The 14,310-nt window shown below is 36.9% G+C and overlaps 2 protein-coding genes across 13 annotated transcripts; both read left to right on the top strand.

Moving 5' to 3' along the window:
- The first annotated feature begins 3,931 nt into the window (after positions 1–3,931).
- LOC113285073 (heat shock 70 kDa protein, mitochondrial-like) lies at positions 3,932–12,881 on the top strand. Of its 12 annotated transcripts, none has more exons than XM_026534203.1 (11): positions 3,932–4,261; positions 4,631–4,787; positions 5,903–5,998; positions 6,715–6,869; positions 6,981–7,028; positions 7,483–7,583; positions 8,467–8,519; positions 8,613–8,694; positions 9,491–10,050; positions 10,923–12,099; positions 12,197–12,881. In XM_026534203.1, exons 9-10 carry the CDS (start codon positions 9,697–9,699, stop codon positions 11,949–11,951), a joined length of 1,383 nt encoding a protein of 460 aa, XP_026389988.1. In that variant the 5' UTR covers positions 3,932–4,261; positions 4,631–4,787; positions 5,903–5,998; positions 6,715–6,869; positions 6,981–7,028; positions 7,483–7,583; positions 8,467–8,519; positions 8,613–8,694; positions 9,491–9,696; the 3' UTR covers positions 11,952–12,099; positions 12,197–12,881. The 12 variants fall into 12 exon arrangements, with proteins under 12 accessions (XP_026389988.1, XP_026389986.1, XP_026389985.1 ...); XM_026534201.1 differs by having other exon boundaries at positions 3,932–4,470; XM_026534200.1 differs by having other exon boundaries at positions 3,932–4,558.
- LOC113299787 (calmodulin-1-like) lies at positions 12,073–12,635 on the top strand. The gene is made up of 2 exons (XM_026548907.1): positions 12,073–12,076; positions 12,163–12,635. The coding sequence occupies exons 1-2, from the start codon at positions 12,073–12,075 to the stop codon at positions 12,633–12,635; spliced, it is 477 nt and encodes a 158-aa protein (XP_026404692.1).
- Positions 12,882–14,310: the final 1,429 nt, after the last annotated feature.

Genomic DNA, 14,310 nt, shown 5'->3' with positions numbered 1-14,310 from the left:
TGCCTCTTTAAAGTGTTGATACTGGTACAAGAGTTTTATCATATTCATTTTCAGATTACTCATCAAATGAAATATCATTCATAATAAATGTTGATTGTTTGTTATATATCTTTCAAGTTTTCGTACTGTATGCAACAATTCTGGAAGGGTATATCAAGATTTTAGACATGAACTCTAATCATATTCCTTTTAATCATCAATTCACAAGTGTGAATACAGAGCCATTTATATGAATAGGAAATACTACATTGTACAACTATGAGAGCTTAGTAACGATTTATGCATGTTTTCGACTGTGGTGCAATCCAAGCCAATGAAAAATTCATCTTGCTTAAGCTATAGGTCTATATGCCCATTTAAAGAATGACGGAAGCTAAAAAGAAAGGAAAGTTAGACAGTAATATGCAGCAGCTAAAAAATCGGTAGCTTATTAAAAATTTGCTTGAATATGTTTATATATAACTGTGGTTAAATGATGAGTTAGATGACATCATAAAATGCCGCATTATGCTCAACTATGGTGCTGCTATATCAAAAACATTTCCTTATATACCTTAGTTCCCAATACAGGTAGGGATCAGTTCTACCTTAGTTCCTCATATGGGTAATGATCGGTTCTACCATGGTTACCAACATAAGAAGGGATCGGTTCTACCATGATTCTCAATATAAAAAAATCGATCCTTCCTTATATCTTCATGAAAACCGTATCACCAATCCATCTGATTTTTTTCAACTACGAAACAAGTTTGCAAGTGTACTTCCTTATATTCATGTAATTAAACATAATTTTCTAGAAATGAAATCAATCCTAAGTTCATTTCACAATCTAGTAACAAGTTACAAAGATTATTCCTATGTCACACTTACGAAGTTCAAAAGATAAATGTTATAATCGTAAGTCGATGTACCAAGGTTGTAAAACAACTTGTATATTATTCCTTGACACGTTGATCATAATGAGATGATCAAGTCTTTAATACTAGAGCTTCATGTATATAAATTCGCATGTTATTTTTTCAATTTAAACAACTCGTAAGTAACGGTATGGAAATAGAAACAAGTCAAGTCCTATATTGCTAACCTCAAGTAGAAGGATGATGTCTTCATTGATGTAGATACGTCTTTAGAATCTTCAGGTCTTCGAAGTAATACTCGTATGACTTCTCAGTATAACCTAACGAAGTTGACTCTAGTAATCTAATAAAGTGATTGTTGAGTTATAATACTAAAATATACAAACAACCTTGATATTCCAACACCTGGTTTAACCGAGCAATGCTTTAACATTGTCATCCTCATAAAGAATGATTTAACGTGTAAAGTTTTTTGGGTGGTTGCGCCTCAAGTTCTCATCATTAATAAGATGCAAACTTATCAATTAAAAACCGATGAAGCAGAAGCTACAATTTATAATGTTGTATATTGATGCAAATCTCTATTGATATTGGGATCCACCGACCGCACACTGAGAGATAATTCTTGTTTTTATGGGATGGGCAATATTGTTGATGTGACGAGGTCTCGTGATAGCTTTTGTAAGGGATCATCGTTGAACCCTTGGATATGACATCTTAAATATACACATATCCCAAGAGAAAAATCAGAAAATAATAACATATTTGTTATTTTCTCTTATCGTTTTAAATTTTTATTGCTATATTATTTCGTTTGTTATATAATCCCTCTAACTAACCGATTTATTTTTCCACAATCGTATCAATGTCAGATGATATTTAAATATTTTATCTCAAGCTTGTTGGTGAGCTTTTCTCAGTAATGCTACTATATTGGGTATAGATAGGTTCGAGACTCGTGTTAGTGGGCATAGCATAAGGAAATGATTCCAAGTTGGGAACATCTACCGTGTGTATATAGAGATGGTTTCAAACCTATCACTCGCACGCTGCCCTAGACGGTCCCCCGTTATGGTTGTCGGGTAGCCCTTGAAGCATCGATCTCGTCTCGTTTCTATCTACCAAAAAACAAAAAAAAAAAAAAAAAGAAAAAAAATGTCACAGTTTGTTTGTTCCCATGGAATCAAAGGGGTTAAAAGTACTACATTCACGCAGTAAAACGCACTTTACAAGATTCTCTCATCTTTTACTCGGTCTTCCAACCAATGGTAAATCGAGTTAGAGATTTTATCTTACAAGTCTAAACCCTCAAGTACATCGGAATGGACTTTTTCACTTTTTTCTGCCTCACCTAATATTCTCACATCTCCCAGTTCACCTGGACGGCGGCGATTAAGGTTTTCCTTTTCTGCCGAATATGGATGTTGTGCAGGTATTTCAATTTTTTTGTGATCAATTGAAGAAAGAGTTTTTTTTGTTTATGATCAATTTGTTTATGATGCTGTGTGAATAAAGCGTAATGTCACAGTTTGTTTGTACCCATGGAATCAAAGGGGTTAAAAGTAGTACATTCACGCAGTAAAACGCACTTTACAAGATTCTCTCATTTTTTACTCAGTCTTCCAACCAATGGTAAATCGAGTTAGAGATTTTATCTTACAAGTCTAAACCCTCAAGTACATCGGAATTGACTTTTTCACTTTTTTCTGCCTCACCTAATATTCTCACATCTCCCAATTCACCTGGCCGGCGGCGATTAGGGTTTTTCTTTTCTGCCGAATATGGATGTTGTGCAGGTATTTCAATTTTTTTGTGATCAATTGAAGAAAGAGTTTTTTTTGTTTAGGATCAATTTGTTTATGATGTTGTGTGAATAAAGCGTAATGTCACAGTTTGTTTGTACCCATGGAATCAAAGGGGTTAAAAGTAGTACATTCACGCAGTAAAAACGCACTTTACAAGATTCTCTCATCTTTTACTCAGTCTTCCAACCAATGGTAAATCGAGTTAGAGATTTTATCTTACAAGTCTAAACCCTCAAGTACATCGGAATGGACTTTTTCACTTTTTTCTGCCTCACCTAATATTCTCACATCTCCCAATTCACCTGGTCGGCGGCGATTAGGGTTTTCCTTTTCTGCCGAATATGGATGTTGTGCAGGTATTTCAATTTTTTTGTGATCAATTGAAGAAAGAGTTTTTTTTGTTTATGATCAATTTGTTTATGATGCTGTGTGAATAAAGCGTAATGTCACAGTTTGTTTGTACCCATGGAATCAAAGGGGTTAAAAGTAGTACATTCATGCAGTAAAACGCACTTTACAAGATTCTCTCATCTTTTACTCAGTCTTCCAACCAATGGTAAATCGAGTTAGAGATTTTATCTTACAAGTCTAAACCCTCAAGTACATCGGAATTGACTTTTTCACTTTTTTCTGCCTCACCTAATATTCTCACATCTCCCAATTCACCTGGCCGGCGGCGATTAGGGTTTTTCTTTTCTGCCGAATATGGATGTTCTGCAGGTATTTCAATTTTTTTGTGATCAATTGAAGAAAGAGTTTTTTTTTGTTTATGATCAATTTGTTTATGATGCTGTGTGAATAAAGCGTAATGTCACAGTTTGTTTGTACCCATGGAATCAAGGGGTTAAAAGTAGTACATTCACGCAGTAAAACGCACTTTACAAGATTCTCTCATCTTTTACTCAGTCTTCCAACCAATGGTAAATCGAGTTAGAGATTTTATCTTACAATTCTAAACCCTCGAGTACATTGGAATGGACTTTTTCACTTTTTTCTGCCTCACCTAATATTCTCACATCTCCCAATTCACCTGGCCGACGGCGATTAGGGTTTTCCTTTTCTGCCGAATATGGATGTTCTGCGGGTATTTCAATTTTTTTGTGATTAATTGAAGAAAGAGTTTTTTTTGTTTATGATCAATTTGTTTATGATGCTGTGTGAATAAAGCGTTTTCCTTTATGCTCATCACATGTGGTACATGATCTATCTTTTCTTTTAAGTGATTATTTATTTGTTTATCCTTGGACTGTTTGCATATTAGGGTTCCATCACAAGAAAGAGGATTAAAATTACTCTGTTGCTAAAACTACAGTTTCATCTTTATTACTTAGTAATTCAGAAGAAAGAAACGCATACGTGTAGAGAGATAGCAGTTAAAGCATCGTCTTGTAACTTTCGCAATGATCCAGAAGAAAGAAATTCGTGTCTAGAGAGAGAGAGAGAGTAGTTAAAGCTCATCTTCAATACCAACCACCACCACCTCTGCATCGTAATCATGTGATAAGGTTCCACCACTAGTGACTTTTTTTCCACAGCTCCACCACCAGGGACCACCGCAATCACCACCACTCCTTATAATCTCAGTCTCTTTAATTCTAGGTATTCAATCGTAATCTGTATTCGATGAATCAAGATGTATCCGCCTCAACCACCGGGACTTATAGAGATGTTCTTCTTTTTATCTTCTTTTATCACCACCACCACCGTGTGTCTTATTTGTTGATGGATGGGTGTTGAGATGATGAATAGTGTTTACATAGGTGTTCGTGTTCATTGGCTCATATTCTTCCATCAACATAAAGATATATGTATGTATATATCACAGGAATTTTTATGTCAAAGACTTACTTTTATTCTAAAGAGGCTAGAACAAACATTTGCAAAGAAAGAAATATTGTAAGAAAAAGTGTTCATATACTGTATATATTTGTATCATCAATCATACAAATTGTGTTTTTGTATCATCAGATCGGATCTAATTATGAAGGTTTGGTCGTTCATACTTTGTGTCGGTGACGGCGGTCGTCGGCTTTATTCTGCGGCGACACCGGACGGAGCCTCTGTCGGCGCGTATCTTAACAAGAAAATGGAGTCATGCCTTTCCATTCTAACTTTTAGTGTGCTTGTATGTTTTCTTTTCTTGTTTAAATCTTTGGCATGAATTTTTATATTTTTTAGGGTAAGGCAGGACTCCTGATCAATGTATACTACCACCATTTTCTATTCAGTTCTTTTGGTTATATTCACTGTGACTTTCCATGGCTGCTAATGGAGTACCATATTGCTTGGGGGTGTACCAACCCCAAGGCAAATGCTTTTTCGTCCCATATGCATATTGGTACACCCCAGGTAAATCGGTATCCCCATTAGCAGTCTTGTGATTTTCTCAGGGTTGCTAAGCCCGTCAATAGGGATATTTCATTTGTTTAACTGCAAAATGATTAGCTAATCACAAGAGACATATTCTTTTGATTCATTGATGTTACTAATTTTATTATACTATAAGAAAATGTAGACATTTTGAGTACATATTTCAAGTGGAGAAATGATAGGTTGTGAAGATGAGACTTCCAATGGACATATACACACATTCTTTATTAGTCCATCAATCATATGTGGCAGGGTAGGGTACAAAACTTGTTTCAGACACTGTATGGTTTTATATCAAGCAGACATCTTATTTTGGAATCCATTCTTCCCCCTTTACTTTACTACTAGTATTAAGGTTTTATATCACAAGAAATAATTTTCACATCCCTTGAAATAGTGTAGAGTAGTTGATTCATACCTATTAAAAATGTTTTCCCAACAAACAAAAAGCCTTTCTTTTATCATGTTCTGCCTATTAATCCTATTAATTTTTTTTAATGGATTGTTTTGCGTTCTCCATCTCCCCATCTTCTTTTCGTCTATTCATCTGCTCAAGCTTTACATGTAAATACGCTCATATTATTAGGCTTTTGCCACTAGTATTGCTAAGTCAAACTCATGAAACGTTGAGCCTGTATTTATATATAAGCTGAAACATAAGTTTGGCTACCATTATTCTATGACTATCTCTTTCATTCTTTCTTCTTCGTGGAGTTGATTAAAATGTTATGATTGTTCCTTTAATCTTCTAGACAGAAAAAAAGAGTAGAGAGAATGGATTGTTGTGGTTTTGGTAAGTCAATTTTTCTGTGATATTTTTTCATTTTATTCTTCTTTTCTTTTTTGCTTAGAAAAATTTATATGATATAGGTAGAGGGATCGGGAGAGGGTGATCAGAACTGGCGGGCGCAGTAGCAAGAGGTGCATGCGACCATCCATCCAAAAGGGCCAAAGCCACTCCATAAGGTAAGATGTCCAAATGAGTGTTAGCTCCTCAGGAGGAAAAGTTTCTTAAGATCTAATTTTGTGATTAACTTGAGATTTGTGGCAAAGGTCCCATCACTTATCTTATATGAATTTTGTTTGGTACCCTGCAAGTAAATTAATGTAAATTAATACCCCATTTGCCACCATGTTTTTACCAGCCAAATATTGTTTTGGACCTTCAATGTGTTTTTTTTTTCTCTTTTTCTGGTAATCTTTAAAGAAAAATCCACGTATCAACCCATAAAATTGTCAGCAACTTGTCATTGAGTCATTCTGATGCACCTTTGGTTCTTCACGGGTGTGGTCAATCTACATAAAAGAACAAAACACCAACCCCCATAACTTGTTTTGGAAAGAGGATACCGTGTTTAAGCATTTCTGGATGTCAACTTGTTTTAAATCACAATCTATCTATTCCAATGTAAAGCTCACAATCAATATCTTACCATTTTGATTGAAAAACTGGGCACCCTTTACCCGACCAGCACTTTTTACACGTCTACAAATTGTTCTTATATTCATTTTTGTCCAATGAGTTTGTATATTGCACTTGGGTTCTATACATAAGGTTAATTTGTGAAATTGTTGAAGGTATAATGGTAAATCTTTAATTCGAGTGATTGCCTATCTATTAGCTATTTTGCACTATCACTCGATCATTGAGCTTACAATAACAACTGTTGTTTGTTCCATAGGGCAGATACAAGGTATATTGCAACGAGTAAGAGAGTTGAATTGGAGAGAAGTGACACTGCCCTATAGACTTAACCACTTACCAAAGTCAAATTGGAAGTCCATCGTTTTGCTCTTTTCAAAACCTTAAAGCAGCAAAACGGGAAGAAACCCGAAGGTTTGTCGAGATAGATAATAAAATCCCCAATCTCACCAATTTGCTACCGCTTATATGAATATTCTTTTGTTACAACCTAACTGATTGTCTATCCATTTTGTTTATGTTTAGTTGAATACAACAAATCGAATCATTGGTTGCCAAAAGAAGCTTGAAACTGTAAGTTCATTCGCTCAAGTAATTACGAGTTGATTTAAGTTTAAGTTGTTGGCTTTTTTGCGATTTATCATCAAATTCAGATTAGCTCAAGCTCATGTATGATTTGTGTATGTTAAGCCGGATCAGTAATAACCTGGATAATGATATGATTTATAGTTCAAATCCTATAATCTTGTTCATTGTTAATGCTAGATTCAACTAATCATTCTATGAGATGTCCTCGGTAGCCTAAAGATCACGAGTGTCTTTACAACTCATGATGGAATGGTTAGCCTTATCTGGTATGCCATGTATGTAGCCCCTTTATGTTCTAGGTGTAATTAGCTTTCATATAACCATATTACATGTGTATTACTTATCCAGTTTTCTAGTCCATTCTTTGAGATATCAATTTCATGAATTTGGGTAGGTTTTTGAAGTTTTGGAATGAAACTTTAGATTGTTTTTGTCACAGGAGTTCAAAGATTACGTCTTCAAGGTCATGGGAGGTTGTGACAAGCATGGTTACTCAAGGAGTCTCGACTCCCGGATGAATTCGACTCTTGTTGTACATAGGTGAGTGGTTATGGCTTTGTGCCTTTTGTATTTTTTAAAATTGACTTGGCCTCAAAACAATGGATGTTGAGGTTCAGAGCCTTGCCAGATATATGTAAACCTGTCAAGGAATTTGTTTAAGTGTACATCCTCTACATGTTAGAGCTAGAGTAGGCTAGTATAGAGACTTTTCTTAAATCACTTTTGACTTTCCTAGGTGCCTAGGTTACTAACCTGGACTCTCACCACAAAGTGGAGGAATGTGTACATTAAGGCCCAAATGTTTTATTCATTTTTTAACTAGGAAAGGCCCGAATTTGCCAACTCCCCGAGCTATCATTAGTAGTCACATGGGATCCCTCTACTGAGTAGCTCTTTGACATCTCTAAAAAAACCCTAAATCTCTTAAAACTCCTTGCGAGATTTCTCTGTTCTTCTTGTCATAATCTTTATTTTTTCTTGTAATAATCATTTCCAAGCTATCTTAGTAGTCACATGGGATCCCTCTACTGAGTAGCCCTTTCACATCTCTAAGAAAACCCTAAAACTCTTAACAAACCATACAAATTTCTCAGTTCTTCTTGTGATAATCATTACTTGTCAATGGCATCGTCAATTCTGCTTAGATCAGCTCGATCTGGTTCGAGATTTGTAAGCTTTTCTCTCTCCTTTTTTCCTTTTTTGTTCAAAATGTTTGATACTATGTTTCAGTAATGATTTGCTAGGGGTTTTCTGTATGGGTTTCTCTTAGATTTAATCAGTTGTGTTTGATTTAGCTGTATAATGTTGTTTCTCTTCTTGAAATGATAGTGTACCTTATTTTGCTAACTAGGGTTTTCTGTTTCAATTTTATTATTGATTTTGGTTATTTCTTGTTGATTTTGGTTTTTTTTCCAAAATGTAGCTCCCTGCTGCAACAACTTGGCCTGCTAGAATTGGGAGTTTCCCCAGATTTTTAGGTTTGTTCGGTACCCTTTGGTTTCAATTATGAATTTCTTCTTTGTTATCAACTACTTCTGCTCATTATTTATTGTATGTCATGTTTATGCGCAGCTCCGAAGGTTCCGATATTGATGTCATTGGCATTGATTTTGGAACTACTAACTCATGTGTCTCGGTCTTTGAAGGAAAGGTAAGTTCAGATCTTCTTGCAGTCTGTTCGCATCTATGTTTTTATTCTGTCTTCTAATGCAATTGGTCAGACTATTCTTCGATTCTCTGTTTACACCGATCAAGTCTTAGTATGTAATGTTACTAGTTTGAGTATTATGTTCACTTGTACATGAGGAAGTTCTTGATATTCTGGAACACAGAGCAGAGGCATGTTGTCTTCCTTCCTACTACATATAAATGGATAAACGGATTAGGAGATATCTATGAAACAAAGACTTCTTAGTATTTTCTTACTGTAATTTTCCTGCTTTCTGGTAACTCTATCCTGCTAATATACGATCAACTAGACATCTTGCTTCAACTCGTTTGCTGCTGAAATTTTTAGTTTCTGAAGAGAATCATTCTTGCAGAATGTACAATAGAGTTTCTGCTAAATGTAGATTGTCAAATGACTCAAATCCATGCATCTTTCTTAGTTGGAACAAGTGCAAAAGTGTGGGAGCACTGCAGAATATGGTTAGTTCAAGTAGAAATGAACTATTTCCTTTCGATTTCAGTCAGTGCTTCCAAAGATGTTGGGGTTATGAGTTGTCTCATATTTTAGTCTAAGATTATGTGAAAAAAATTCTTTCTCACTCTTACAGGCGAGTATCATCCAGCTTTTAGAATTGGTTTATCTTCCGTATACTTGTAAAATTCTGTGTTAGTTAGGGGGCTGTATTTAATTCGTTTGCAAAAGTGTAAAATAATACAAAATTTATGCCACTCTTTCCAGATTTCTTGCAGTTGACAAACCTCTTTTGATGTATGTACAGGGTGCAAAGGTATAAAGAACTCCGAGGGATCTAGTTCTATACCGTCAGTCGTTGCCTTCGGTTCTAGTGGAGAATGTCTTGTGGGTGTTCCCGCAAAACTTCAGGCGTTGACGAACCCGAATGGTACAATATTTGGCCTGAAACACATTATTGGCTGATGCTATGACGACCGCCTAGCTCGCATAAATGTGCCGTACCAGATTATTATGGCCCCAAATGAGGATGCGTGGGTGTATCTGAACGGTAAGGCATATCCACCCAGTGAGCTTTGCTCCTATCTGCTCCAGAACTTAAAGGAAACTGCAAACGACTATCTTGAAAAGGATGTTACAAAAGCCGTAATCACGGTACCGGCCTATTTTAATGATGCGCAAAGACGGGCAATAGTGAATGCAGGACGCCTCGCTGGTTTTGATGTTCTAAAGATAATCAGCGAGCCATATGCAGCTGGTCTTTCGTATGGTGTAAACATAAAAGAGGATGGTCATGTAGCAGTTGTTCATTTTGGTGGCGGAACCCTGATGGTTTACATTCTTGAGATGTCTCACGGTGTTATCGAGGTAAATGCACTACTCTGGATATGGTGTTTCTTGTGCTTCAATGTCAGTCTTTTTGTGATATTTTTTGTGCTTTAATACTCCATCTTGTTCCTTGAAGTTGTGCATCATGTGATCCACTTCCTGCATATAGACAAGAAAACCCAGAAAACGATAATGTGAACTTAGCACATGCCAGCTTTTTATGTAATAAAACCCTGTCCACTGAAGCACAAAGTATACAAGGAAATGAGATCCAGCGGTCCAGCCTAAGACCCTAAACACGTTAGTGTTGAAATAAGGGTCAGTACAAACCCTTTCCATGGTCTTGTGATAAACATCAGACACTACCATTGTACTAGATGGTTAGAGCCAATCAAAAATTAGTCCATTTAGTTATAGATGTGCTAGCTCAAAACATAGTTCTATGAAATTCAACCATCCTGAATATCAGGATAATCAAAAACTAAGTTGGAACATTTGATATGCTGTACTATGTAACAAACAAAACAAGTGGATCAATGTTGTGAGAAACAACTGTAAATATGAATAAGGATCACTCACATTAGTATTGCTGAGCTCTCTCTAGAATGTAAAAACCCATACAATCCCCTTTGAACAAAGGTCCGACATGCCATTATGTAATGGGTTGTTCGTTTTGTTACTTCAGTTGAGCTGCTCTAATAAGCTTTATAAAAGACCAGATTAAACGTAGTTTAGTCTTGACAACCTATATTTTCTAGAATTAATTGCTTGAACCTGAGAGAGTATGATGTAGTTTTCGATGAACCCCGTTGGACCTTTTGCTTTGTAAAGTGCAGGGATTTCCCTGCAACTGGAACACTGACTTACTTTTCTAGCTATTTTAACTGGTTTACTGGCTCTGCTCCCCACAGATAAAAGCTGCCAGTGGTGATGCATTGGGTGGTGAAAATTTTGATAATATCCTGTTGGGTTACTTGGTCACTGAATTTGAGAAAACCGAGTCTATCAATCTGTCTACCAATAAACTGGCTCTTGGGAGGCTGAGAGAAGCGGCCGAGAAAGCAAAAATTGAACTGTCAACAACAATGGAAGCTGAGATCCACCTGCCTTCGATTACAGCTGATGCGTCAGGAGATAAGCACTTGCACATCACATTGAGTAGGTCAAAGTTGGAATCACTTTTTAGTGATTTTATTGAAAATATCAAGAAAAACTGCCAAATATGTTTGAAGCAAGCTGATGTGGCTGCGAAGGACATTGCTGAAGTTCTTCTTGTGGGAAGCATGACAAAAGTACCCAAGGTGCAAGAGGTAGTAACCGAAATTTTTGGAAAGAGCCCAAGTCAAGGGGTTAATCCCGATGAAGCTGTTGCTTTGGGTGCTGCAATTGAGGGTGGTATCCTAAGTAAAGATTTGAAAGTGGATGTGGATTGGGGATTGAGAGGAGCGGTGACTGATATAACAACACAAGGTTCTGTATGCACTTGCTGGGCGATTGGGGTAAAAGCTGCAGTGGAGGGTATTTTTTTTATCATAAATGGGATTCTAAATAATTTCTCTTCTCAGCAAATTGTGGACTGCGCAGGACCAGATGGTGTTGAAGGAGCACCACAAGAAAGAGCCTATAACTACTTTATGACTGATGGGGTTTGTTTAGATGCTGAGTATCCCTATACCGGTGCCCGTCAAGATTGTGTCGGTATTAAGTCTTCAAGAGTATTTATAGACAGCTTCGGTAGAGTCGGATATGGAAACAAGGATCTCATTGCTGCTGTTAAGGAACAACCATTAACAGCAGGGCTCAGTGGATCCTTTGTGCAATCTCCGGTATATCAAAGTTACAAGGGTGGCCCATATTTTGGGGATAACTATGATTTCACTACCGACGCCTTGCCACACCTAGTGTGCATTATCGGGAGTGAAGTTAATTATCGGGAGTGAAGTTATTGAACGCCAGAAATTTCTCAAAATCAAAGAGTCCAGAGGAAAGGATTGGGGTGATGAAGGGATCCTACACTTAGCTATGAGCCGAGACTTCTATTTTGGACTAGGAGATGTAAATATGAGTGTGCTATCCAATCATTCACGGGTAATGATAAGTTTTCAGATTGTTTTACTTTCTTTCATTTCCTTGTTTGTTATCGATCTTCAGAATTTGGATTTATTTCTTTATTTTCTTTTAACAGGGATAAGGCAGTATACCTCTCTGATACACAGATATCAAAGCTAAAAGAAGCTTTCATCCGATTTGACGAAGATGGTGATGATCTTTTAGAAACCAATGTATTAGGCAGAGTGATGACATATTTGGGGAAAACTCTTCCTGAAGCTGAACTCCAGGAAATGATAACTGAAGCTGGTACTGGGCAAAATGAAACCATTGGTTTTCCTAGATTCAGGAATATGATTGCGAGAAAACTTAAGTACACTGTAATTGCGGAGCTGGAGGATTTATTCAAGAGAGTTGACACGGATCATGATGGTTTTATCTCAGCATCAGAGTTTTTGATGCTCATGAATGGTGTGGATGAAACCGTGATCCAGGCGTTGTTCCAAGAAGCTGACACGGATGAAGATGGTCAGCTCAACTGCGAGGAGTTTGTCAGGTTGATGCAACCCAAGTGAAAGATCATCACGCTTTGGCCAAGGGTAATCTAGAACAGCCGTCTGGGGTAAACAGCCGCTAAGTGAAGCAGCTGTTTTTGAGATTTTTGGCACCTCTATACGAGAGAGTTGGGTGTTGAAAGATTTGCAGCGTTTAGATCGTCTATTTTCTTTGCAGTTTTCTGATTATCTGTGCTTTGACAACTGTTTTTATGGTACTGGAATTTTATGCATCATTTTGGGGAAATGGTTTTGAATTTCTTGCTATGAGAGTTTACTTCCAATGCTTTCTATCTGCGCCTGAAGTACATTTATTTGCATTTTGCTTTATTTTACGATTCCAGGAGAAGTACATGGTCTTCAGTATGTATGAGTTTAGACTGCATCATGTCTGGAATGGTGACTTGTTAAGTTATGCATGCTATATTCAGTCATTCATACATCTGCATGAGCATATAGTTGTATTCTGAAGTGGAGAACTCTGGTGAAAGTAGAGAACTCTGTATGGATTGTTAATTATGGTGAAAGTATCTTCTGGTTTCTTTCAGAGGAGGAGGGGTTTTGACTTTTCCAGGATACAGAATGCACCTTTTGCTTCACAACTTAAGAACAACGTTTGTGTGTGCATTTTGAAACAAGTCCTGTAATTTCTTTACGCCTATTGACTTTCTCATGCAATGTTACATTGCAGTATTTCTATATTACATTCTTGAATTCGTATTTGAGTTCCTCGAAAGCATAAGATTGACTGTTGGTTGCTAATCTTCTTGGGAAGAACACAGCAGGATTTCTTTCTCCATTTTTTATTCATGGACTACATCACGAGCTTAAGTAGCCTCAAACCCTGTAACTTATCTCTCTAGATGCTGGGGGTTCATGAGGTGATCTTCCGTCATGAAACGTTCAATCGCTGTTTGTTATGTCGCCCAACCATAATTAACATGGAAAGTGGCTAGACATGGCACACGAGGACCTCATCAAAACCTTAATTGCAGCACATAAGAATTGCATATGTCCGCGTTTGCTTTCAAATGAGTGATCTCTTTATCATTACCTTTTGAAGCAAAAATGTGAATGGAACACATACCTTAGAATTCTGCAAATTTAAACCACATTTTGGAGTGCTAATCAAATATCCTTGTCCTACCATGATCAAGAGAGTTAAATTTTGGATGCGGAAAGGATCAGCGGGACACCACCATATATGCTGTGCTGCAACAAACTGTTCAGAAGCATTCAGTTACTAAATGGTTGCATAAATCGGTGGGTGGTTAGAAATCATTTCCCTGCATCAAGGAATTGTCCGGCCGACATATGAATGACCCCACGAAATCATTTTCCGGAAATTGCAACAACTGCAGATGTTCATTCTAAACCACTTGAAACTCAATCCAAGTAAAGGAATCGAGAATAAAACAGTTCGGGTTTTATCTGCCTAAGGAAAACAAAAAACAAGAAAAGAAACACCTCTCAAAAAAAAGGAATTTGGATCCCCGATAACTGTTTTTTCATGGCGCACTCTTATTTTGTCCGATTTTCCATCAGTTGTTTCCGAAGTTGTATTGCATATGAGACATCAGCAACTTGAAAGAGATGATTATCTATCTGAGCTCATCGAGGGAACAACTTGGAGTAGCCCGCAACAATTTTAATTAACCTTGCCAACATTCTGTTGAACACCGTATTTTTCAGGCTT

Source organism: Papaver somniferum, chromosome 1 (assembly GCF_003573695.1).
Source record: "Papaver somniferum cultivar HN1 chromosome 1, ASM357369v1, whole genome shotgun sequence".
Lineage (NCBI taxonomy): Eukaryota > Viridiplantae > Streptophyta > Magnoliopsida > Ranunculales > Papaveraceae > Papaver > Papaver somniferum.
This window is presented reverse-complemented; position numbering and strand designations above follow the sequence as displayed.